Source organism: Phocoena phocoena, chromosome 12 (assembly GCF_963924675.1).
Source record: "Phocoena phocoena chromosome 12, mPhoPho1.1, whole genome shotgun sequence".
In the NCBI taxonomy this organism is placed as follows: Eukaryota; Metazoa; Chordata; class Mammalia; order Artiodactyla; family Phocoenidae; genus Phocoena; species Phocoena phocoena.
This window is the reverse complement of record NC_089230.1, coordinates 83,785,135-83,809,274: the sequence shown is the minus strand read 5'-3', so window position 1 is coordinate 83,809,274 and position 24,140 is coordinate 83,785,135. Positions and strand designations below refer to the sequence as shown.

General features: G+C 39.8%; 1 protein-coding gene across 1 annotated transcript in view; it reads left to right on the top strand.

The window, feature by feature from the left end:
* The window catches only part of COL19A1 (collagen type XIX alpha 1 chain), a 352,005-nt gene that overhangs the window by 192,752 nt on the left and 135,113 nt on the right, over positions 1 to 24,140 (top strand). The window contains exon 14 of the mRNA XM_065888668.1: positions 7,206 to 7,259. Coding sequence (XP_065744740.1) covers positions 7,206 to 7,259 — 54 coding nt within the window. The remainder of the gene's footprint in view (positions 1 to 7,205; positions 7,260 to 24,140) is intronic.

Here is a 24,140-nt window from a genome sequence, read left to right as displayed (position 1 = left end):
GTTTTCCCAGCATCACTTATCGAAGAGGCTGTATTTTCTCCACTGTATATTCTTGTCTCCTTTATCAAAGATAAGGTGACCATATGTGCGTGGGTTTATCTCTGGGCTTTCTATCCTGTTCCATTGATCTATATGTCTGTTTTTGTGCCAGTATCATACTGTCTTGATTACTGTAGCTTTGTAGTATAGTCTGAAGTCCAGGAGCCTCATTCCTCCAGTTCCATTTTTCTTTCTCAAGATTGCTTTGGCTATTCGGGATCTTTTGTGTTTCCATACAAATTTGAAAATTTTTGTTCTAGTTCTGTGAAAAATACCAGTGGAATTTTTTTTTTTTTCGGTACATGGGCCTCTCACTGTTGTGGCCTCTCCCGTTGCGGAGCACAGGCTCCGGACATACAGGCTCAGCAGCCATGGCTCACAGGCCCAGCCACTCCGCGGCATGTGGGATCTTCCTGGACCGGGACACGAAACCGTGTCCCCTGCATCAGCAGGCAGACTCAACCACTGTGCCACCAGGGAAGGCCGCCAGTGGTAGTTTGATAGGGATTGCATTGAATCTGTAAATTGCTTTGGGTAGTATAGTCATTTTCACAATGTTGATTCTTCCAATCCAAGAACATAGTATATCTCTCCATCTATTTGTATCATCTTTAATTTCTTTCATCAGTGTCTTATAATTTTCTGCATACAGGTCTTTTGTCTCCTTAGGTAAGTTTATTCCTAGATATTTTATTCTTTTTGTTGCAGTGGTAAATGCGAGTGTTTTCTTGATTTCACTTTCAGATATTTCATCATTAATGTATAGGAATGCCAGAGATTTCTGTGCATTAATTTTGTATCCTGCTACCTTACCAAATTCATTGATTAGCTCTAGTAGTTTTCTGGGAGCATCTTTAGGATTCTCTATGTATAGTATCATGTCATCTGCAAACCAGGACAGCTTTACTTCTTCTTTTCCTATTTGGATTCCTTTTATTTCTTTTTCTTCTCTGACTGCTGTGGCAAAACTATGTTGAATAAAAGTGGTGAGAGTGGGCAACCTTGTCTTGTTCCTGATCTTAGAGGAAATGGTTTCAGTTTTTCACCATTGAGAATGATGTTGGCTGTGGGTTTGTCATATATGACTTTTATTTTGTTGAGGTAAGTTCCCTCTACGCCTACTTTCTGGAAGGTTTTTATCATAAATGGGTGTTGAATTTTGTCAAAAGCTTTCTCTGCATCTATTGAGCTGATCATATGGTTTTTCTCCTTCAATTTATTAATATGCTGTTATCACATTGATTGATTTGCATATATTGAAGAATCCCTGCACTCCTGGGATAAACCCCAGTTTATCATGGTGTATGATCCACTTAATGTGCCGTGGGATTCTGTTTGCTAGTATTTTGTGGAGGATTTTTGCATCTATGCTCATCAGTGATATTGGCCTGTAGTGTTCTTTCTTTGTGACATCTTTTTCTGCTTTTGGTTTCAGGGTGATGGTGGCCTCATGGAATGTATTTGGGAGTGTTTTTCATTTCTAATTCTATTGATTTGAGTCTTTTCCCTTTGTTCTTGATGAGTCTGGCTGATGGTTTATCAATTTTGTTTATCTTCTCAAAGAACCAGTTTTTATTTTTATTGATCTTTGCTATAGTTTCCTTCATTTCTTTTTCATTTATTTCTGATCTGATCTTTATGATTTCTTTCCTTCTGCTAACTTTGGGATTTTTTTTGTTCTTCTTTCTCTAATTGCTTTAGGGGTAAGGTTAGGTGGTTTATTTGAGATGTTTCTTGTTTCTTCAGGTAGGATTGTATTGCTATAAACTTCCCTCTTAGAACTGCTTTTGCTGCATCCCATAGGTTTTGGGTCGTCGTGTTTTCATTGTCATTTGTTTCCAGGTATTTTTTGATTTCCTTTTAGATTTCTTCAGTGATCGCTTGGTTAGGAAGTAGTTTATTGATTAGCTTCCATGTGTTTGTGTTTTTTACAGATTTTTTCCTGTAATTGATATGTAGTCTCATAGTGTTGTGATTGGAAAAGATAATTGATACAATTTCTATTTCCTTAAATTTACCAAGCCTTGATTTGTCACCCAAGATATGATCTATCCTGGAGAATGTTCCATGAGCACTTGAGAAGAAAGACAATTCTGTTGTGTTTGGATGGACTGTCGTATAAATATCAAGTCCATCTTGTTTAATGTCAATTAAAGCTTGTGTTTCCTTATTTATTTTCATATTGGATGATCTGTCCATTGGTGAACATAGGGTGTTAAAGTCTCCTACTATGATTGTATTACTGTCGATTTCCCCTTTTGTGGCTGTTAGTATTTGCCTTATATATTGAGGTGCTCCTGTGTTGGGTGCATAAATATTTACAATTTTTATATCTACTTCTTGGATTGATCCCTTGATTATTATGTAGTGTCCTCCTTTGTCTCTTCTAATAGTCTTTGTTTTAAAGTCTATTTTGTCTGATATGAGAATTGCTACTCCAGCTTTCTTTTGATTTCCATTTGCATGGAATATCTTTTCCCATCCACTTACTTTCAGTCTGTATGTGTCCCTAGGTCTGAAGTGGGTCTCTTGTAGACAGCATATATACAGGTCTTGTTTTTGTATCCATTCAGCCAGTCTATGTCTTTTGGTTGGAGCATTTAATCCATTTACATTTTAGGTAATTATCGATATGTATGTTCCTATTACCATTTTCTTAATTGTTTTGGGTTTGTTATTGTAGGTCTTTTCCTTCTCTTGTGTTTCCTGCCTAGACAAGTTCCTTTAGCATTTGTTGTAAAGGTGGTTTGGTGGTGCTGAATTCTCTTAGCTTTTGCTTGTCTGTAAAGGTTTTAATTTCCCCATTGAATCTGAATGAGATCCTTGCTGGGCAGAGTAATCTTGGTTATAGGTTTTTCCCCTTCATCACTTTAAATATTTCTTGCCACTCCCTTCTGGCTTGCAGAGTTTCTGCTGAAAGATCAACTGTTAACCTTATGGGGATTCCCTTGTATGTTATTTGTTGTTTTTCCCTTGCTGCTTTTTATATTTGTTCTTTGTATTTAATTGTTGATAGTTTGATTAATAAGTGTCTTGGTGTGTTTCTCCTTGGATTTATCCTGTATGGGATTGTCTGTGCTTCCTGAACTTGATTAACTATTTCCTTTCCCATAGTAGGGAAGTTTTCAACTATAATCTCTTCAAATATTTTCTCAGTCCCTTTCTTTTTCTCTTCTTCTTCTGGGACCCCTATAATTCGAATGTTGGTGCCTTTAATGTTGTCCCAGATGTCTCTGAGACTGTCCTCAATTCTTTTCATTCTTTTTTCTTTGCTCTGCAGTCCACTATTTTATCTTCCAGGTCACTTATCAGTTCTTCTGCCTCAGTTATTCTGCTATTGATCCCTTCTAGAGAATTTTTAATTTCATTTATTGTGTTTTTCATCACTGTTTGTGTGCTGTTTTTTTCTTCTAGGTCCTTGTTAAACGTTTCTTGTATTTTCTCCGTTCTATTTCCAAGATTTTGCATCATCTTTACTATCATTATTCTGAATTCTTTTTCAGGTAGACTGCCTATTTCCTCTTCATTTGTTAGGTCTGGTGTGTTTTTACCTTACTTCTTCATCTGCTGTGTGTTTCTCTGTCTTCTCATTTTTGCCTAGCTTACTGTGTTTGGGGTCTCCTTTTCAACAGGCTGCAAGTTCCTTGTTCCCGTTGTTTTTGGTGTCTGCCCCCAGTGGCTAAGGTTGTTTCAGTGAGTTGTGTAGGCTTCCTGGTGGAGGGGACTAGTGCCTGTGTTCTGGTGGATGAAGCTGGATCTTGTCTTTCTCGTGGGCAGGTCCACATTTGGTGGTGTGTTTTGGGCTGTCTGTGGCCTTATTATGATTTTAGGCAGCCTCTCTGCTAAAGGGTGGGGTGTGTTCCTGTCTTGTTAGTTGTTTGGCTTAGGGTGTCCAGCACTGTAGCTTGCTGGTCGTTGAGTGAAGCTGGGTGTTGGTGTTGAGATGGAGATATCTGGGAGATTTTCGCTGTTTGATATTATGTGGAGCTGGGAGGTCTCTTGTGGACCAGTGTCCTGAAGTTGGCTCTCTGACCTCAGAGGCACAGGCCTGACACCTGGCTGGAGTACCAAGAGCCTGTCATCCACATGGCTTAGAATAAAAGAGAGAAAAAAAAGAAAGAGAGAAAGAAGAAGATAAAATAAAATAAAGTTATTAAAATAAAAAATAATTATTAAAAAAAATTTTAAGTAATTAAAAAAAAAGAAGAGTGCAACCAAACCAAAAAACAAATCCACCAATGATAACAAGCACTAAAAAAAGAAAAGAAAAAAAAAAAAAGATAGACAGAATCCTAGGACAAATGGTAAAAGCAAAGCTATACAGACAAAATCACACACAGAAGCATACACATGCACACTCACAAAAAGAGAAAAAGGGAAATATATATATCTTTGCTCCCAAAGTCCACCTCCTCAATTTGGGATGATTTGTTGTCTATTCAGGTATTCCACAGATGCAGGTACATCACGTTGACTGTGGAGATTTAGTCTGCTGTTCCTGAGGCTGCTGGGAGAGATTTCCCTTTCTCTTCTTTGTTCGCACAGCTCCCGGGGCTCAGCTTTGGATTTGCAGCCCCGCCTCTGCGTGTAGGTCGCTGGAGGGCATCTGTTTTTCGCTCAGACAGGACGGGGATAAAGAGCTGCTGATTCGGGGAGGGAGGGGCACAGAGTGCGGGGCGAGCCTGCGGCATCAGAGGCGGCGTGACATTGCACCAGCCTGAGGCGCCCGTGCATTCTCCCGGGGAAGTTGTCCCTGGATCCCGGGATCCTGGCAGTGGCGGGCTGCACAGGCTCCCGGGAGGGGAGGTGTGGAAAGTGACCTGTGCTCACACACAGGCTTCTTGGTGGCGGCAGCAGCAGCCTTAGCGTCTCCCGCCCGTCTCTGGGGCCCACGCTTTTAACCGCGGCTCGCGCCCGTCTCTGGAGCTCCTTTAAGCAGCGCTCTGCATTCCCTCCCCTCGCGCACCAGGAAACAAAGAGGGAAGAAAAAGCCACTTGCCTCTTCGGCAGGTCCAGACTTTTCCCGGACTCCCTCCCGGCTAGCTGTGGCGCACTAACCCCCTGCAGGCTGTGTTCACACCGCCAACCCCAGTCCTCTCCCTGTGCTCCGACCAAAGCCCAAGCCTCAGCTCCCAGCCCCGCCCACCCTGGCGGCTGAGCAGACAAGCCTCTCGGGCTGGTGAGTGCCGGTCAGCCCCGATCCTCTGTGCGGGAATCTCCCCGCTTTGCCCTCCGCACCCCTGTTGCTGCGCTCTCCTCCGTGGCTCCAAAGCTTCCCCCTCCGCCACCCGCAGTCTCCGCCCGCGAAGGGGCTCTTAGTGTGTGGAAACCTTTCCTCCTTCCCGGCTCCTTCCCACTGGTGCAGGTCCCGTCCCTACCCTTTTGTCTCTGTTTATTCTTTTTTCTTTTGCCCTACCCAGGTACATGGGGGGTTTCTTGCCTTTGCGGAGGTCTGAGGTCTTCTGCCAGCATTCAATAGGTGTTCTGTAGGAGTTGTTCCACATGTAGATGTATTTCTGATGTATCTGTGGGGAGGAGGGTGATCTCCACGTCTTACTCTTCCACCATCTTGAACCATACATATTTTTAAAACCCTTTGAACAGTACTAGCTTACCAAAACCCTTTTTTTTCTTTTTTTTTTTTACAGTGAATTGATCTCCCATTATGATTTTTTTTTCAGTCAAACATTAACAGGCACCTAGAGTTGAGTAAGACACTGATTCTACCTGTTATCCTTAGAGCCTGGTGAACATTACCTGAATATTCTTTTAAATAGACTTATGATAAGTACTTTAAAGAACAAGTATAAGGCACCCTACGACTGATGAAACAAGGCATTCATCTCTTCATGTGGACAACCAGAGGAGGTCAGGCTGGGTTTTCGGGTTTGGCTGTGCTGTGTAAGATGGAGGGGTCCACCATGTCTAGTATCACCAAGGAGGCTCTCATAGATGATCAAGCAAGAAGGGTGATGGAGCAGAATGTTGAAGGGAGATAATAAATGGATCCAAATCTCTTGTGGAGCTACAGCAATTGGACTTGGTGACTGGATGTGAAAGAGAAGTGAGAGAGGCAGGTATGGAGGACGAGTTATAGATTCCTGGCAGGAGCCCTAGCAGGATGGTGCGTGGGTTTACAGAGTTGGGGGGTTGCTGGAAGAGGACCCAGTTTTGGTGGGAGGGTCCTAGATGTGGTGTCAGTGTGCTAAATTCAAATGCTGGTGAGAGAGCGGAGTGGGCGTGTTAGGCAGGCAGTTGGATGTGTGGACCTGCAACTCAGAGATAAACTGAGTTATGAATCTCGGCATCATTGGCCTGGAGAATCCAAAGCCCATGGTATATGAGACCATGGTGGGAGAGTGTAGACTGGGAAGAAAACGGGCCTAAACACTCACACTGAAAGGTTGAATAGGGAAGGAGGAAGCAGCAGGGGAGACTAAGAAGCTTTCAGAGAGGTAACAGCTAGCAATCAATGCCAGAGACTTTAAAATCAGCCGTGTCATCATTTTGCTTTTCATGCTGAGTGAGAGTTCCTGTGTACTAGTAACTGTCTGTGAGAACCAGGGGATTGACTTCCGGATTCGTGCACCTGGGATTTCCTGGGCCTCTTGTATAACTGAAAAAAAACAAAGGTTATTTTTTTCTACCACTTGACAATGTTATGAGAAAGTATTAAATAATCTCTATGATGCTAAAAATTAAATGTTAGAAGTAGGTGAATGTTGAAGCCAACGTCATAACTAGGTGTTCTCTCAGTGGATAGTCACAGAGCCACTCTCAACCAAAAATGCCATTGCATTTATAGACTTTAAATATATGAAGCAGCATTTTTTTCTGCCTGCAAATATTGTTACCATTTATTGATGGCAGTTTGATAAAACATGGTTCCAATCATATGGGAGTTGCCACTGGGGGTGAACACTGAGCCTCACACATGGTTAGGAATCACCTTTTTTTTCTTTTCTGGTGTTAACTCCAAAGATAAACCAGTCAAAGGACAATTCAGCATTATTAATGTATTAGGTAGGCTAGGCTAGGCTTGGAAGTGTTCGAATCACTTTAAAAGTTGTCTATAATCAATAAAATAGGTATTAATTTTCACAACATTCTTTCCAATGCAGGTATACTTGAAACAATCTATTAATATGTGTTGTTTTTCCTCCTAGGGCTCCCTGGGGATCCAAGGCCCCCAAGGTCCACCTGGAAAAGAGGGTCAGAGGGTAAGTAAACACAGAACAACTGGCAGGCATTACTAACTCAGGGGTTACTTATTTCTGAACACTTATAAAAATAAAATCAAAATACAGCAAGCACATGGGCTTGAGGAAAATATCAACTACCTGAAAGCCAAAATTTGAGATTTTGACAGCGCTTTTACAATCCAGAAAATTCTATATATTTTCCAGATTGGCAGCCCAAATGTGGAAATGTAATTTGGGTGAAATGAATTAACCATAATTTGATCTGGAGCACGTTGGTCCTATTTTGGGGTTTTTGAGTTAAGCTCATCTTTGCAGAGTTAAGTTTGATGGGTTATATTTGTGGAGTTCTAGCCTGTTCATGAATTCTGTAAAGACTGTGGATATTAACTACATTCCTTAGCCAAATTAAATTGTTGACATTAGTGACTCTTTGTAGTTACTCTCCTGCCTTTGAGATAAAGTATGTAATATGTGGATACATTGTACTTGCCTGGGAGTATAGCAATCACCTTCCAGGGCAGTTAGGCTTACTGGCTCCCCCTAAAAGGAACCCATGCAGTGACAGATAATTGGTCAGCTCTGCATGAACACTTCCTGCAAGGGGGCACCCCATTCTTGTCGCTAATTGTTATTAACTGTTTTCAAATCATGTTAAAGTCTCCAAACATTTTATGTGTGCTTTCTTATAGGAGTAGTATTTTGAACTTTTGTTACCTTACGGATGAGAGTTGTGTAACTCACAGAGTATAGATGACTTGCCTAGTCATAGAACTACTAAAAAGTTGAGCCAGAACTTGAATTTGGGGCTTCTGGCTTTGGATACCATATTCTCTTTTACTGTCTCAGTCTATTAACCCTAAATCTCTTTTCAGTCATTTAAATTTATTTTTCCCAGTTCTGCCCACTGGACTAGATGATGTCTAAGTTTTCTCAGTTAGAACATTTCTGTGTCCAGTTTTTATTCCCAGTGGCTATTTCAGTGAACATAAAAGGGCTTAATAAGTTTTGATGGCTAAGAAAATAAAAGGGAAAATGTTGTGAGTAATAGCTAACATTTATCAGCTACCTACAATGTGCTAAATGATTCATATTTCATTTATTTCTCACAATAGCTCTGTGAAATAAGTTCTACTGTAGCCCTCACAGAGAAAACTGAGTTCAAACACTTTGCTAGAAAGTGGACTCTGCTGGTATTTTAAAATTATTTACAAAGTAGTCACATTTGGGTTCTAGTCTCAACACCTGTGTGTACAATTGTAGTTTCCCCTTTTAGCTCTCCAGCCCCTCTCTATCCAAGAGTTCATTAATCCACATGATCAATGCTTTAAATAGCCTTGGGGAAACATAGACGATTACTTCCCTAGATCTATGTTTTTGAGGCTGCCTTAAGCGTTTTCACCCACTGGGGGCAGAGGACTAGATGAAATGATCATGTGAAGTTAATTTCCAAGCTTCTTATTCTATTTTCTCACAGTAATGACCAAGATGTCTGTTGTATCTAGGACCATGTTTCTGAATTAATTTCAGTCTGCAGCATCCAGGGAACATTTTCCTTCTAGTAACTACCCCTTCCTGGAAACTGAGTGATAAATTATACTCCCTAGTTAATATCCAAAATACATAAGGAACTCATGCAACTCAATAGCAAAAAAACCCAATAACCCCATTTAAAAATGGGCAAAGGACCTGAATAGACACTTCTCAAAAGAAGACATACACATGGACAACAGGTATATGAAAAGGTAGCTAATCATCAAGGAAATGCAAATCAAAACCACAGTGAGCTATCACCTCAAACCAGCTAGAATGGCTAGTATCAGAAAGACAAGAGATAAGAAGTGTTGGCCAGGGTGTGGGGAATAGGGAACCCTCATGCACTGTTGGTGGGAATGTAAACTGGTACAGCCAGTGTGGAAAAGAGTATGGAGGTTCCTCCAAAGAAGTAAAAATAGAACTACCTTACGACCCAGCACTCCCACTTCTGGGTGTATATCTAAAGGGAGGAAGTCAGTATTTCGAAGAGATATGCGTACTCCCATGATATGGAAACAACCTAAAGGTCTATTGACAGATGAATGGATAAAGAAAATGTGATTACACACACACACACACACACACACACACACACACACAATGGAATATTATTCAGCCTTAATAAAGAAGTAGGTCTTGCCACTTGTGATAACATGGAGGAACCTGGAGGACTTTATGCTACATGAAAGAAGCCAGACAGAAAGACAAATACGCCTTTGCATGTGGAATCTGAGAATGTAAAATCCATAGAAACAGAGAGTAGACTGGTGGTTACTGGAGGCTGAGGGGAGAAGGGGGTAAGAGAAGATGTCAGTCAAGGGATACGATTTTTAGTTATACAAGATGGATAAGTTCTGGGGACTTAATGTACAACAATGAGACTGTAGTTAATATTGTGTTATATACTTGAAATTGGCTAAAAGGGTAGATCTTAAGTGTTTTCACAACAGAAAACAGTAACTATTTGTGAGGGGATGGATATGTTAGTTAGCTTGATTGTGGTTGTATAGCTTAAATATATAAAATTTTAATTGTCAACAATAACTCAGTAAAGTACAACGATAAATAGGTTTTTAATTTCAACTCCAATAAAAAACCCTAGGTGGTTTGAGATGGAAATTATGGAGTGAGGTGGGTGAAGCTAGACAGTATGTCTGAATTCTTCCCCCTGTGGCAGAGCTTTTTTTTTTTAAATTTTGTGTGGTAAGAACATTTAACATGAGATCATCTCTCTTAACAAATTTTAAGCATACAAGGAAATTGTACTTCTGACTTGTACTGACATGTGGTCAATTCAAGGTGCCTCCTCCTTTATTTTAAAGAAAACTTCTTCCCAGTCAGATCTTCACCCATCCTGCGATTATGCAGTTGCCTTTCTTTATCACAGAGTAGGAATTGACCCTTGTGATTGTTAAATTTCATCTTCTGGATTTTAGTTTCTAATACCATTCTATCGTGTTTTTTTCCAGTGAAATAGCTCCCAGATTTACATCACCTTAAATTTTGATAAGCCGACCCGTTGAGTCTTCATTCATATCACTAATAAATCCTGGGCAGAACAGGGCCTGAAAACTCTAACAACAGCAAAGCTGCCATCTTGTCTACCATTGATATTTGTGTGACTTGATACAAGTCATGTACAAATACATTCGGACTCTCCCTCCTTCCAACCCACATTTCTTAATTTGGCTTGTAAGATAATTATGAGAGTCTTTGTCAGACTAGCTGAAATAAAAAATATTCAGATGAGGCTCTTTGAAAATAGTAACGCTTCAAATTGAAATTGTACCCTAGCGAAGCTTACATTTCAAAAGAAGGTGAGTTAAAGAATAAATTAAACTTATGTAGTCTTCATGACAGTTTTAGAGGAACATATTCAAATTGTAAAGTTCAACCACTATATTATGCAAATTTATTCCATTTATAAATATGTATAGTTCAGATAATTTTATATTACTTTTATTGTAACTTATCAACGAGTAACAGTGTCAGAAACTAAGGAATGTAATATAATTTTGTAGATAATGTAAGGCAAGGTTTATCAATATTACTGCTCTTTCACAAATGCCATATTTATAGAGGAGAGCATTTAGATCAGGTATTATTGATATTATACACATTTACAAATGATTATTTCCAAATGTACTCAGGGATTTATTCTGCTTTTTCAGCTACTTAAAAGTGAAGCAGATTTAAGAAAAAAGCATTCTTACATATTTACATTTAGACCCATCTTAGTGCCACCATTTCTTCTCTGCTCAAGAGTTAGGCAGCACTCACCTCTTTTGGACATGCATGTGTGTGTGTGCATACACACAGACAGACACACACACACTGAAAGCTAAGACCTGTCATTTTTCACTTCACTGAACTTTGCAATAGAAAACAACAGAAAAATCTGGGAATTTAAAATTCTTTTCTATTGACCCATTGTCAAGAAAACTCATATTTTGATTACATGTGTTTGATCAGGAATGAATTGACTATCGCTAAGTTTATTGAAATGAAATATAAAATATGTGCAAGTTTATGCACCTTATTCCTAGGCATAATGTCTCTAAGGAAAGTAGAAGAAATCATTGATTTGTTGGTTTTCCTCAATGATTAAATAAAGACTAGCCTGTATTCTACTAATATCTCTCAATTATGGTGAGTTTCAAACATAACTGTCATATGTAAGCATACCAAACATGATAGAAAATGTTAGTAATACTACTAACAATACCACTGTTATTTTATTAAGGCTTAAATAACTATGATAAATATAAAAAGTTTTTCTCTTTAACCCTTTGTGTAGAGTTTTCTATAAGTACGATAAAAACATTATTTTTTACCAAGTACCACACCAAAATTCTGTTTGAAATTTTCATTAGTTGACTTTATTCTCTTTATTGTCTTGTAAGCTACTAAATTTTAGATAAGTGTTCATTTAATAAAACATAGTAGTAGTATGCTTCTTGTACTTAAAAGCTGCTGTTAACCGTAACAGTGTTTGGTGGTGATATATATCTGAGATTTGTGGCCTTTTTCTTTTTTTTTAACCTCCTTCTTTGAATCTCTTATATGCCATTGCTTTTTCTGTTTGTTATCTTTTTGAAGTCCTACAACTGAAACATTTGGCTGGCGTATTTTGGGATCTCACATGCTTTATAGATTAACACAATTTTAAAAATTCAGCTAATGTTGAATATTGACCCTGAGCCGCAGGTGAGAGTGTGTCAGGGAGCAGTAAGGGAAAGCAGCATGGGCACCACCTGCCTGGACACCAAGGGGCTGTCCAGCCCATGGTGGCAAAGAAAGACCAGCAGGGGGACTGGGATACTGCAGGGCCAGGAAGTCAACAGAAGGGCGTTTCAAGATGCATGGAGGGTTCAACAGCATTAAAATTTGGAAAAAATTTGGGGGAGAGATACTGGATAAAAGGAGAGGTGGCTGGAATTGGTACCAGCTGAGAGAGAAGTTTTAGTTGAATAAATAAATGGGAGAGCATTAGAAACAAAAATTGCAAGAAAAGATGTGAGGGAATTAGGGGGTGAATTGTGAGGAAGGAGAGGCAGCAGTGGGGAATCGGGGAAAGAGAGAAGGACGGGAATTGGATGTAAGCCCAAGAAGGTGTCTTGATGAAAAGTGGAGTATTTCAGATGGCTGAGCATGTTCGTGGAAGTTTACATGAGACATCTCAAAAGAACTGGCATTTATAAAAATCCCCTCTAAGATGTAGATTCCTTATAGGATTTTCTAATATTCCTAATACCCAAAACATAAAAAATAAGTATCATTTTAATGTAACCTTGGATTTCTCCTTTATAGTCACATTAAAGTGCATGTCTGAGCAATCTCAGGGCCTTTTGTTAAAGTCCCTCTGGGTCTCTGAAAGAACATTTATTGGTGAATCAGCTAGTGACTGCCCCGACCAGAAGTTTGTTCGGCTGGACCAAGATGACACCACACTCTTGCATTCTTTGTTGCTGGATCCTCATTTTGATCCTGAATAGAAATTTTATGTTTTAAATGCCTTACAAGCCACCCCGTGTCTTTTATTTTAATTAATTTTTATTGGCGTACAGTTGCTTTACAATGTTGTGTTAGTTTCTACTGTACAGCAAAATGAATCAGCTATACGTATACATACATCCCCTCCGTTTTGGATTTCCTTCCCATTTAGGTCACCACAGTGCATTAAGTAGAGTTCCCTGTGCTATACAGTATGTTCTCATTAGTTATCTGTTTTATACATAGTATCAATAGTGTATATGTGTCAATCCCAATCTCCCAATTCCTCCCACCTCCCCATTGGTATCCGTACATTTTTTTCTCTATGTCTGTGTCTTTATTTCTGCTTTGCAAATAACGTCATGTATACCACTTTCCTAGATAGCACATATATGCCTTTAAATACAATACTTGTCTTTCTCTTTCTGACTTACTTCACTCTGTATGACACTCTCTAGGTCCGTCCACGTCTCTACAAATGACGCAATTTCATTCCTTTTAATGGTTGAGTAATATTCCTTTGTATATATGTGCCACATCTTCTTCATCCATTCCTCTGTTGATGAATATTTAGGTTGCTTCCATGTACTGGCTATTGTAAATAGTGCTGCTATGTCAGTTTAGCTTCTTTGCCTGTGCTTGTCCTTTTTTTTTTTTTTTTTCATTTTTATTCCTTCCAGGCAGCCATCCATTTAATTGCCTCCTTTTAACATTTTTGTGCAGATTCTACTTTTTTTACTCTCCCTTGAAGTGCTTGCTCCAAGCCACCCTGAACCCTGCATCTGGGGTCAGGGTTCCTTGTGTCCTAAACAGCATGGAGAACTCACCCTACTTAGGGTGTGTCCCATCAGGGTGTGTCCTTCCGCACCAGCCCAGACTTGATGGCAAAGGAACTGAGTCATATTTCCTTCACGAGGGGGGAGTCTGATGGTCAGTCCTGCAAAGGCACAGAGGACAGGGCAGACCATGTGTCTGCTGGCTTCTTAGTGTGTAAGCAACATAGGGGATTATGTGGAGGCAATTCAGATCACCTGGGTTTAAACCCCAGCCTCACCACCTCTTAGCTTTGTGATCCTGGGCAAGTTCCTCAGCCTCTCTGCCACTCTGTTTCCTCACTTAGAAGACAGAGATTCTAATAACCCCTACCTACCTGGAAGAGTTGTTGAAAGGAGTGTGCCAGGTAGGGGTTAGCTGTTGTCGTGATTCTCACCTGCGACCTGCTGATCTGAAGCTGTGTGCAGACGGGAAAGGAAGTATGTGAACTCAGAGTATTAGGACTTGATTAAAGAGAATGTCTAATTGGTCAAGAAAAACTACTGAAAGTAAAATGACTGCTTTAACTACCACTCCGCTGAACTTGTTTAACTTTTTTTTTTTTTTTTTGGCGGTACACGGGCCTCTCACTGCTGTGGCCTCTCCCGTTGCGGAGCACAGGCTCCGGACGCGCAGGCTCAGCGGCCATGGCTCACGGGCCCAGCCGCTCCTTGGCATGTGGGATCTTCCCAGACCGGGGCACGACCCCATGTCCCCTGCATCGGAAGGCGGACTCTCAACCACTGCGCCACCAGGGAAGCCCCATTTTATTTAACTTCTACTTGAATTTCTACTTTATCTGGATGTCCATGCTCATGTTCTAATGCCTCAGAAGCTTTATGAAGCCCAATGTTTATCCAGTTTCACAATAAACAAGTATATTAACAAGTCTGGAAATGTCAAGTAGATTAAGTCGTTTTCCTTGAAGAAGCAGAGATGAGTGTTCTCATTGTGGAGTAGCTAAGACCTTAATATTTGTTTTGTGAGCAAATTTGTGCTGATCATGTATAAATTCACTAAGGCATTCATGGAAAAACAACTTGTTCTTCTTTTGGCTTGTTTGTTTCTGAGCTGGCTTATATGCATTACCTAAGGCAACACAAGTAACATAATTATGTTCTCATAATTAGTGAGTTATATCCATCTCCTTAGGAAAAAGGATGTCAAAATCACTGCTCTTGTGAAATCAACGCACACCACAGGACTCATCCAAGTAAAATTTTCCTTAAGCTGAATTGTTTTTATGGGGCTTGACGTATTTTTCAAGTGAAATTATGCCTTTATGGCCTGGCCATGACCAGTGGCAGCTTTAAATAGAACACACACAAACCCAGTAAAGCAGGTCAGAACTGCCTCGCAGTGTGGCAAACACAAGCATCTCTTCTTATTTAGGAGGGTGCTGACTTCAGAGCTGTAGCATGACCTCAGAGTTTCAATGAAGTGAGCTCAGGGCCTGGTGGAAACCACTATGATTTTCTGTAGTTGTAATTCCACTATTTTACATGTGCTTGAACATGGGAGAGGAGACATAAAGAATGGATAGTGATGAACTTTCAGTTTCAGGAAGTAATTTGGTTAGTTGCACATTAAGGTGAGAGGAGAATATAAGATTGTCTTCTTATCTTTATGTGTTGAAACCGACAGTGCCCTTTAGAATGCATAGTGAGTGCATATCCATAATTCTGCTCAGCCCCCAAATCAATGCCTGGTATCCTTGTACCAAGGATTAGTATTGCTAAGAGAAAAAAGTCAACAGATTATTTTAAATAATACTTTTAACCCTGGTCCCGTGTAGAACATAAATATGGAGGGAAAGCATCTTTTTTGCTTGGGATCCATGTATAAATATGTAAACACACATGTTGTAAATAGCAACTTAGAGGTTTTGCGTCCTATAACTAGTGGTTTATGTTTATTGCACGTCTTAAACTCCCTGGCATTCAGATGACATCTTTTTCCACTTACTTCCTGTGATATTTCCTGAGGATTTCTTTTTTTTTTTTTTTTGGCCGTATGCGGGGCTCTCACTGCTGTGGCCTCTCCCGTTGCGGAGCACAGGCTCCGGACGCGCAAGCTCAGCGGCCATGGCCCACGGGCCCAGCCGCTCCGCGGCATGTAGGATCTTTCCGCACCGGGGCACGAACCCGCGTCCCCCGCATTGGCAGGCGGACTCTCAACCACTGCGCCACCAGGGAAGCCCCTGAGGATTTCTTCTTAAGGATTAGAGAATTTCAGAGAGATACCATCCATCTTTGACAGCATCTGCCATTTAGATGGGGAACTGGGAAAGTGTGTACCCTGTTCAGGTCCAGAGAGCTATGCTGCTTTCCCCCAACTCCTTTCGTGAATGTGCAAAACCAACATGAGACTCAGAGGACAGAAATCATCAAATCTCCATACCTGACTTTGGGGAACTGTTACTATCATTTCAGTACCTGATGCTGCCAGCTTTGCCTTTACTTGGCTTTCTTTCTAGAACCTCACTTATCATTTAGGATTATCTAGTTATTCACAGTTTATCTATAAGACTATTAAAAATAACACTTATAAAAGGTCAGGGCTTCCCTGGTGGCACAGTGGTTGGGAGTCCACCTGCCGATGCAGGGGACACGGGTTCGCGCCCCGGTCCGGGAGGATCCCACATGCCACGGAGTGGCTGGGCCCGTGAGCCATGGCCGCTGAGCCTGTGCGTCCGGAGCCTGTGCTCCACAGCGGGAGAGGCCACAGCAGTGAGAGGCCCACGTACTGCAAAAAAAAAAAAAAAAGTAAAAGGTCAATGTTACATAATTGAGAAAAACACTGAGTTAAATCAACCACTTAGTGAGAAAAGTATACTGTGGTATAATTTCTATGATATAATCATATGTTGGTGTATTTTTTTATTGAAGTGGAGTTGGTTTACAATATTATATCAGTTTCAGGTGTGCGATATAGTGATTTGATATTTTTATAGATTGTACTCCATTTAAGTTATTACAAAATATGGCTATATTCCCCTGTGCTGTACAACATATCCTTGTTGCTTATTATCTTATACATTATAGTTTGTATCCCTTAATCCCCTACCCCAATCTTGTGGTCCCCCATCCCTCTCCCCACTGGTAACCACTGGTTTGTTCTCTATACCTGTGAGTCTATTTCTGTTTTGTTATATTCATTTGTTTGTTTTATTTTCTAGATTCCACATATGAGTGGTAACATACAATATTTGTCTTTCTCTGTCTGACTTATTTCACTAAGCATAATAATGTCTAGGCCCATATATGTTGCTGCAAATGGCAGAATTTCATTCATTTTTATTCCTTGGTAATTCCAGTGTATATATATATACCACACCTTCTTTATCTATTCATCTCTTGATGGACACCTAGGTTGCTTCCATATCTCGGTTATTGTAGATAATGCTGCTATGAACATTGAGGTGCATGTATCTCTTCAAATTAGTGTTTTCATTTTCTTTGGATGTATACCCAGATGGAATTGTAAGATCATATGGTAGTTCTATTTTTGGTGTTTTGAGGAACCTCCATACTGTTTTCCACAGTGGCTGCACCAATTTACATTCCCACCAGCAGTGTACAAGGGCTCCCTTTTCTCCACATCCTCACCAACATTTATTATTTGTGATCTTTTAGATGATAGCTCTTCTCACAGGTGTGAGGTGATATTTATTTGATTTGCATTTCTCCAATGACTATAATGTTGAACATCTTTTCATGTGCCTGTTGGCCATCCATATGCTTTGTTTAGAAAAATATCTATTCAGGTCTTCTGCCCATTTTTTAATTGAGTTGTTTGGATTTTTTTGATATTTAGTTGTATGAGCTGTATTTATATTTTGGATATTAACCCCTTATCAGTCGTATCATTTGCAAATATTTTCTCCCGTTCAGTAGGTTGTCTTTTTGTTTTGTCGATGGTTTTATTTGATGTGCAAAAGCTTTTAAGTTTAATTAGGTCCAATTTGTTTATTTTTGCTTTTGTTTCCTTTGCCTTAGGAGATAGATCCAAAAAATATCGCTATAATTTATGTCAAAAGAGTATTCTGCTGTTCTCTTCCAGAAGTTTTATGCTCTCCAGGCTTACATTTAGGTCTTTAATACATTTTGAGCTTAATTTTGTGTATGGTATGAGAAAATGTTCTGATGTCATTCTTTTACATGTAGCTGTCCAGTTTTCCCAACAACACTTATTGGAAAGACAGTCTTTTATCCATTGCATAGTCTTGCCTCCATTGTCATTGATTAATTGACCATAAGTGTGTGGGTTTATTTCTGGGCTCTCTATTCTGTTCCATTGTTCTATGTGTTTGTTTTTGTGCCAGTACCATACTGTTTTGATGACTGTAGCTTTATAGTAGGGTGTGAAATCAGGGAGTGTGGTACCTCCAGCTTTGTTCTTTTTCCTCAAAATTGCTTTGTCAATTAGGGGTCTTTTGTGGGTCCATATAAATTTTAGGATTATTTGTTCTAGTTCTGTGAAAAATGTCACAGATATTTTGATAGGGATTACATTAAATTTATAGATTGTTTTGGGTAGTATGGACATTTAAACAATATTAATTCTTCCAGTTAAAGAACATGGAATATCTTTCCATTTCTTGGTATCTTTTTCTGTATCTATTGAAACCAACCTGTGATTTTTATTCTTCAATTTGTTAATATGGTGTATCACATTGATTTGTGGGTATTGAACTATCCTTGCTCCCTTGGAATAAATCACACTTGAGCATAGTGTATAGTATTCATAGTGATTCTTGTTATATATTGTGGAATTGGTTTGCTAATATTTTGTTCAGGATTTTTGCATCTATAGTCATCACAGATATTGGCATGTTATTTTCTTTTTATGTAGTGTCTTTGTCTGGTTTTGATATCAGAGTAATGGTGGACTCATAGAATGAATCTGGGAGTGTTCCCTCCTCTTCAGTTTTTTGCAAGAGTTGGAGAAAGATAGGTATTAGCTCTTCTTTGTATGTTTGGTAGAATTCCCATGTGAAGCCATCCAGTCCTGGACTTTTGTTTGCTGGGAGATTTTTTTATTACAAATTCAATCTCACTACTAGTGATCAATCTGTTCACATTGTCTATTTCTTCCTTATTCAGTCTTTGAAGGTTGTATGTTTCTAGAAATTTTTCCATTTCTTCTAGGTTGTCCAATTTGTTGGCACATAACTGTTTGTAGTATTCTCAAGATTTTTTGTGTCTCTATGATATCAGTTGTTATTTCTCTTCTTTTATTTCTTATTTCATTTATTTGAGTCTTCTCTCTTTCTTTTTGATGAGCCTAGTTAAAGTTTTATTAATTTTGATTATTTTAAAAGAAGAGAAACAGCTCTTGGTCTCTTAGATCTTTTCTATTGATTGTTGGTCTCTATTTTATTTATTTCCTGTTTGATCTTTATTATTTCCATCCTTCTGACTTTGGGAAGAAGTTTGTTCTTCTTTTTCTAATTCCTTTAGATGGTGGATTAGGTTGTTTATTTGAGACTTTTCTTATTTCTTGAAGTAGGCCTGTATTTCATCCCATAGATTTTGGAGTGTTGTGTTTCCATTTTCATTTGCCTTGAGATATTTTCTGATTTCCTTTTTGATTTCTTCATTGACCCACTGGTTTTTCTTATTAGCATGTTGTTTAGTCTCCACTTGTTTGTGTTTCTCCAATTTTTCTTCCTGTAATTGATTTCTAATTTCATATAATTGTGGTCACAAAAATATGCTTGTTGTAATTTCTGTCCTTTAAATGTACTTAGATTTGTTTTCCAGCCTAACATGCGATCTATCCTAGAGAAGTTTCATGTGCACTTGAGAAGAATGCTTTTGGATGGAATGTCCTCTATATATCTGTAAATCCATTTGGTCTGTTGTGGACCATGGCTGCCTTATTGGCTTTCTATTTGGATGATCTGTCCATTGATATAAGTAGGGTATTAAAGTCCTCTATTATTATTGTATTTTTCTCAATGTCTCCCTTTATGTCAGTTAATATTTGCTCTATATATTTAAGTGCTCCTGTTTTGGTTGCCTATACATTAACAAGTGTGATATCCTCTTCTTGTATTGATCCCTTTATCATTATATAATATCCTTGTTGTCTTTTATTATAGACTTCGCTTTAAAGTCTATTTTATCTGATATGAGTATTGCTATCCTCACTTGCTTGTCATTTCCATTTTCATGAAATATCTTTTTCCATCCCCTAATTTTCAGTCTGTATGTTCTTAGCTCTGAAGTAAGTCTCTTGTAAGCACCATATAGATGGGTCTTGTTTTTCATCTAACCAGCCACCCTATGACTTTACTGGATCGTTTAGTGCATTGATATTTAAAGTGCCTATTGATAGGTATGTACTTATTGCCATTTGTTTTCTCGTTGTTTTTGTAGTTCTCTCTGTTCTTTTCTTCTTCTTTTAGTTTTTTCTCTTGTGGTTTGATAATTTTCTTTAGTGGCATGCTTGTGTTCCTTTATTTCTAGTTTTTGTGTATCTATTGTAGGTCCCTTTGTTTGTTTGTTTGTTTCATGGGATTTTTAACCCTCAGTCTTTCCCTGGAGGAAAAGGGAGAGTAGAGATGGTCCTTCCCAAAGTTCAGTTGCTGTAGGCAACGCCTTTCAGTGTTTTTCCCAGGGATTCCTCACCCTGGGTCTTCCCTGGAGGGCTGGAGGTCAAGGAGGGCAGAGAGGATGCTCCCTTAACTTAACTTAGCTGTGGACAGCTCTTCCTAGCTGGTTTCAAAGGATTTCTCACGCAGGGTAGAGATGATGAGGGTTTCCCTTGCACCTTCCTCCCCATCCCGGTCTTTGTTAGGATATGAGGGTGGGACGGCAGGTGCTCTGGGAATCTGGGGTTTGCCTCCCCAGAGCTGCGGTGGGTACAAAGAGATGGTGGCAGGTGGGGGGCTTGGGCCTGGCTGCAGGCTGCAGGGCTCAGGGCATGGGTCTGTTGTAGGTTCCTTTTTTTTTTAATTATAAGCTTTTTCCTTTATTAATTTATATATCAACATTATTTATGCTTGCAAAATGGACTTTTGGAGGCATGAAAAAAATTTAATGATAAGACTGTAGACACACTTCTGATTCTGACAGTTTGCACACATATAGTTGTGCAATAAACTGCTAAAGGTTCATTTTACAAAAATTACCCTAATTACTATTTCAAGTATTTTTAAATATTGCCTCTACTATATAATTCCATAGAATATCTTGAAATTATATGTTGTAGGTTCTTGATTTGTGGTCACCATGTGGTTCACATATGTTGACCTATAACTGAATCTACTTATTTTAAACTGATACACATTTAAGTTTAAGCACATTCTAATGACATTTTTTACTCCTCTTTCCCATGTTTTGTGTTTTTTATGTCATATTTTACATCTTAGTGTCTATCCCTTCACTGTTTGTTAGCTACAGTTGATTTTACAGTTTTTGTCTTCTAGTCTTCATACTTGTTTATTTAAGTGGTTGATCCATAGCCTTTACCATATATTTGTCTTTACTAGTGAGATCTTTCCTTACTTCTAAATTCTCACTTTTTGTTGTAGTCTTTTCTTTTCCACTTAGAACAGACCCTTTAGCATTTCTTGTAGGGTCAGTTTAGTATTGATGAACTGTTTTAGTTTTTTTACTCGTCTGAGAAGTTCTTTATCTCTCATTTAATTCTGAATAATAATTGCTGGGTAGGGTATCCTAGATTGTAGGTTTTTCTGTTTCAGAACTTTAAATATATCATGAAACTCCCTTCTTGTCTGAAAAGTTTCTGCAGAAAAATCAACTGATAGCCTTATGATTGTTCCCTGTGACTCTTTCTTTCTTGTTGCCTTTAAAATTCTCTTTATCTTTAACTTTTGCCATTTTAATTATATGGCTTGGTGTGGGTCTCTGGATCCATCTTGTTAGGGCCTCTCTGTGCTTCCTGTGCCTAAAAATCTCTTTCCTTCTCCAGCTTTGGGAAGTTTTCAGCTATTATGTCAGCAAATATATTTTTGACCCCCTTTTCTCTCTCTCTTCTTCTGGGACCCCTATAATGTGAATATTAGTATGCTTGATATTGTCCCATAGCTCTCTTAAACTGTTCTTTTTAAAATTCTTGTTTCTTTTTGCTCTTATATTTGGGTCATGTTCGTTATTCTGTCTTCTAGATCATTTATGTGCTCTTCCATATCACCTAATCTGCTATTCATTCCTTCTAGTGTGTTTTTCATTTCAGTTATTGAATGATTTGCTTCTGTCTGATTCTTTATTATATTTTCTAGTTCCTTGTTAAAATTTTAACTGTGTTTGCCCCTTATTTTCTCTAATTCAGTTAGCATTTTTACTACTAATTCTTTGAATTCTTTATCTGGTAAGTTTTTTATTTCTGTTTCATTATTTCTTTTTTTTAGGGGTCTTCTCTTCCTTGTTCAATTGAGACAAATTCCTCTATCTTCTCATTTTGCTTAACTTTGTCTGTCTCTATGAAATTAGATGAAACAGTTACCTATGGTGGTCTTGAAGGGATGCCCTTACGTGGGAGTGTCCCTATACAGCCTGCATGTACTTTGTGGCTTTGGCAGGATTGCTGGATTGATGTGAACAGAAGTCACATCTTTCCTGAGGGCGTGCTGACAGCCATCAGATTGGTAGGAGGAGGCACTAGAGCTGGAGGGCCTGGAGCCAGAACCAGGTTTGAGCCTGTGCTTCCACTCTGCTCAGTGGCCATCACTGCCCCACAGGGGTGGGTCTGGTCTCAAGTTGCTGGAGCAGAAGCCTTGAGGTTTGGGTGTGAGTTGGCCCTGTTCTCTTCAAGCGTGTGCCCTCCCGCCCCAGCACTGGCATCCCCACCCCAGAGGGGAGCTGTTGTGCTGCAGCAAGAGCGCCTGGGGTAGGCATTCAGCATGGGTCGCGGTGGGGTCCGTGGTGAGCCCCCTGTGCTCAGAGACCCAGACTACTCCTGATGCCCTGCTGGTGCAGGTGCTGATGATGGTGACCTCTATCCCTCTCAGAGGTCGCTTCGGGTTTGAGCCACTTCTGTGCCTCACAGCCAAGCCCGCACACTGGTGTGGATCTGTGTCATGAAGCACGTGTGGCTGGAGCTTTCACTTGGCTCTGTCTGGGCGTGCAAGCTGGGGCAGTCATAGGAAACTGGGCAGCCACCCATGCACTTTCAGTTCACCCTCTGCACCCTGCTTCAGGGGCAAGCAAGCATGTGTGCACTCCTCCTGAGCAGAGTCCAGGCTTCCCACTGCCCTCCTGTCAGTCCCACTGGCCCTCCAGCCAGCCAAGGGGACTTGTCTCCCCTTCGTGGGACAACAGGACTGGGGCAGTCGGTCTACAGCTCTCACCACTCACTCTCCATCTGTGTCAGCCCTCCGGGCACGGATCCCGACCTGATCACTTCTCTTCCATTCCTAACCAATTCTGTGTGGCTCTTTCTCACAGCCTTGGTTGCACGGGAGTCTTTCTGCCAGTTTCCAGTTCATTTTCAGTGAGAATTATTCCACATGTAGATGTATTTTTGATGTGTCTGTCGGGGGAAGTGAGTTCCATGTCTTCCTCCTCTGCCATCGTGATCTCCTCCCCAGTGACAGTTTATTTTGCATTCTTACTCTCGTCATATGAGGTACCATTTCTACTAGGAATATAAAGCTTTCAAGCATTGTTAAGGATCTGTGATATTATATATCACATATTTGAATGATGCGCATTTGTCATCTGACGTTATTCAGTTCTTTTTTTATGTGCCCTGGGTGCTATATGTTGCACATGTGTATAAATAAGTAAATATAAAGTCTTCCATCACATTAGTCCCTATCTCAGAGATTCAGTGAGGAATCAGCAGAGAATGTAGAAATTGCATAGTCTTTGTCCCTTTGTCATGTGATGCATTTCTCGGAGCAATAGTATATCATTCAATACTTTGCATATTAGCTTCTTGTGCTTGTCGTAACTGACGAGGCCCCAAACAGCATGTGATTTCTTATTAAGCAAGTGACTTCACCATCAACTCCTTCACGTAATAAGGTGTGACAACATTTGGGAGATTTCTTAATAACGTTTTGGAGTTCTTGTCCGTTAGATGTTCTTCAAGATATAACATCAGAATTTCAGAGAACTTTGAAAAAGATTTTAAGGACTGACATTGGCCTGTTTTTTCTGAAAATTTGTGCTTCACCATTTTCTCCTAGTATCCTGCCCCCCAGGTACTCCTGCCCACTCTAGCTGGGTGTCTCCAAAACTGCCTCAGATAGAGTTGCTGCAGCAGTGGAGCAGGCAGGAAGAAGGAAAAGAGGCTAATGTATATTAATGTCAAACAGATGTCTCCAAGGGAGTAGTTGTGTGGCCAGGAAAAGAATCCCCCACTTCTGCCTCACACTAGGACTGGTAGGAAAGATAAATCAGTGGAACAAGCTGTTGGGAGACAACTTGTAGCTCAGTCTAATTAGAATCAGGTAAAAAAGAGACACAGTAGAGATGTAACCCTGTCTTAGTGAGACCAGGCCACCCCTTAAAGTTAAATATCACAGCTGGTTAATGACAGTGAACCTGTGGTGAACTTCACTCTATGTAGGGAGTCTCTGCTGTG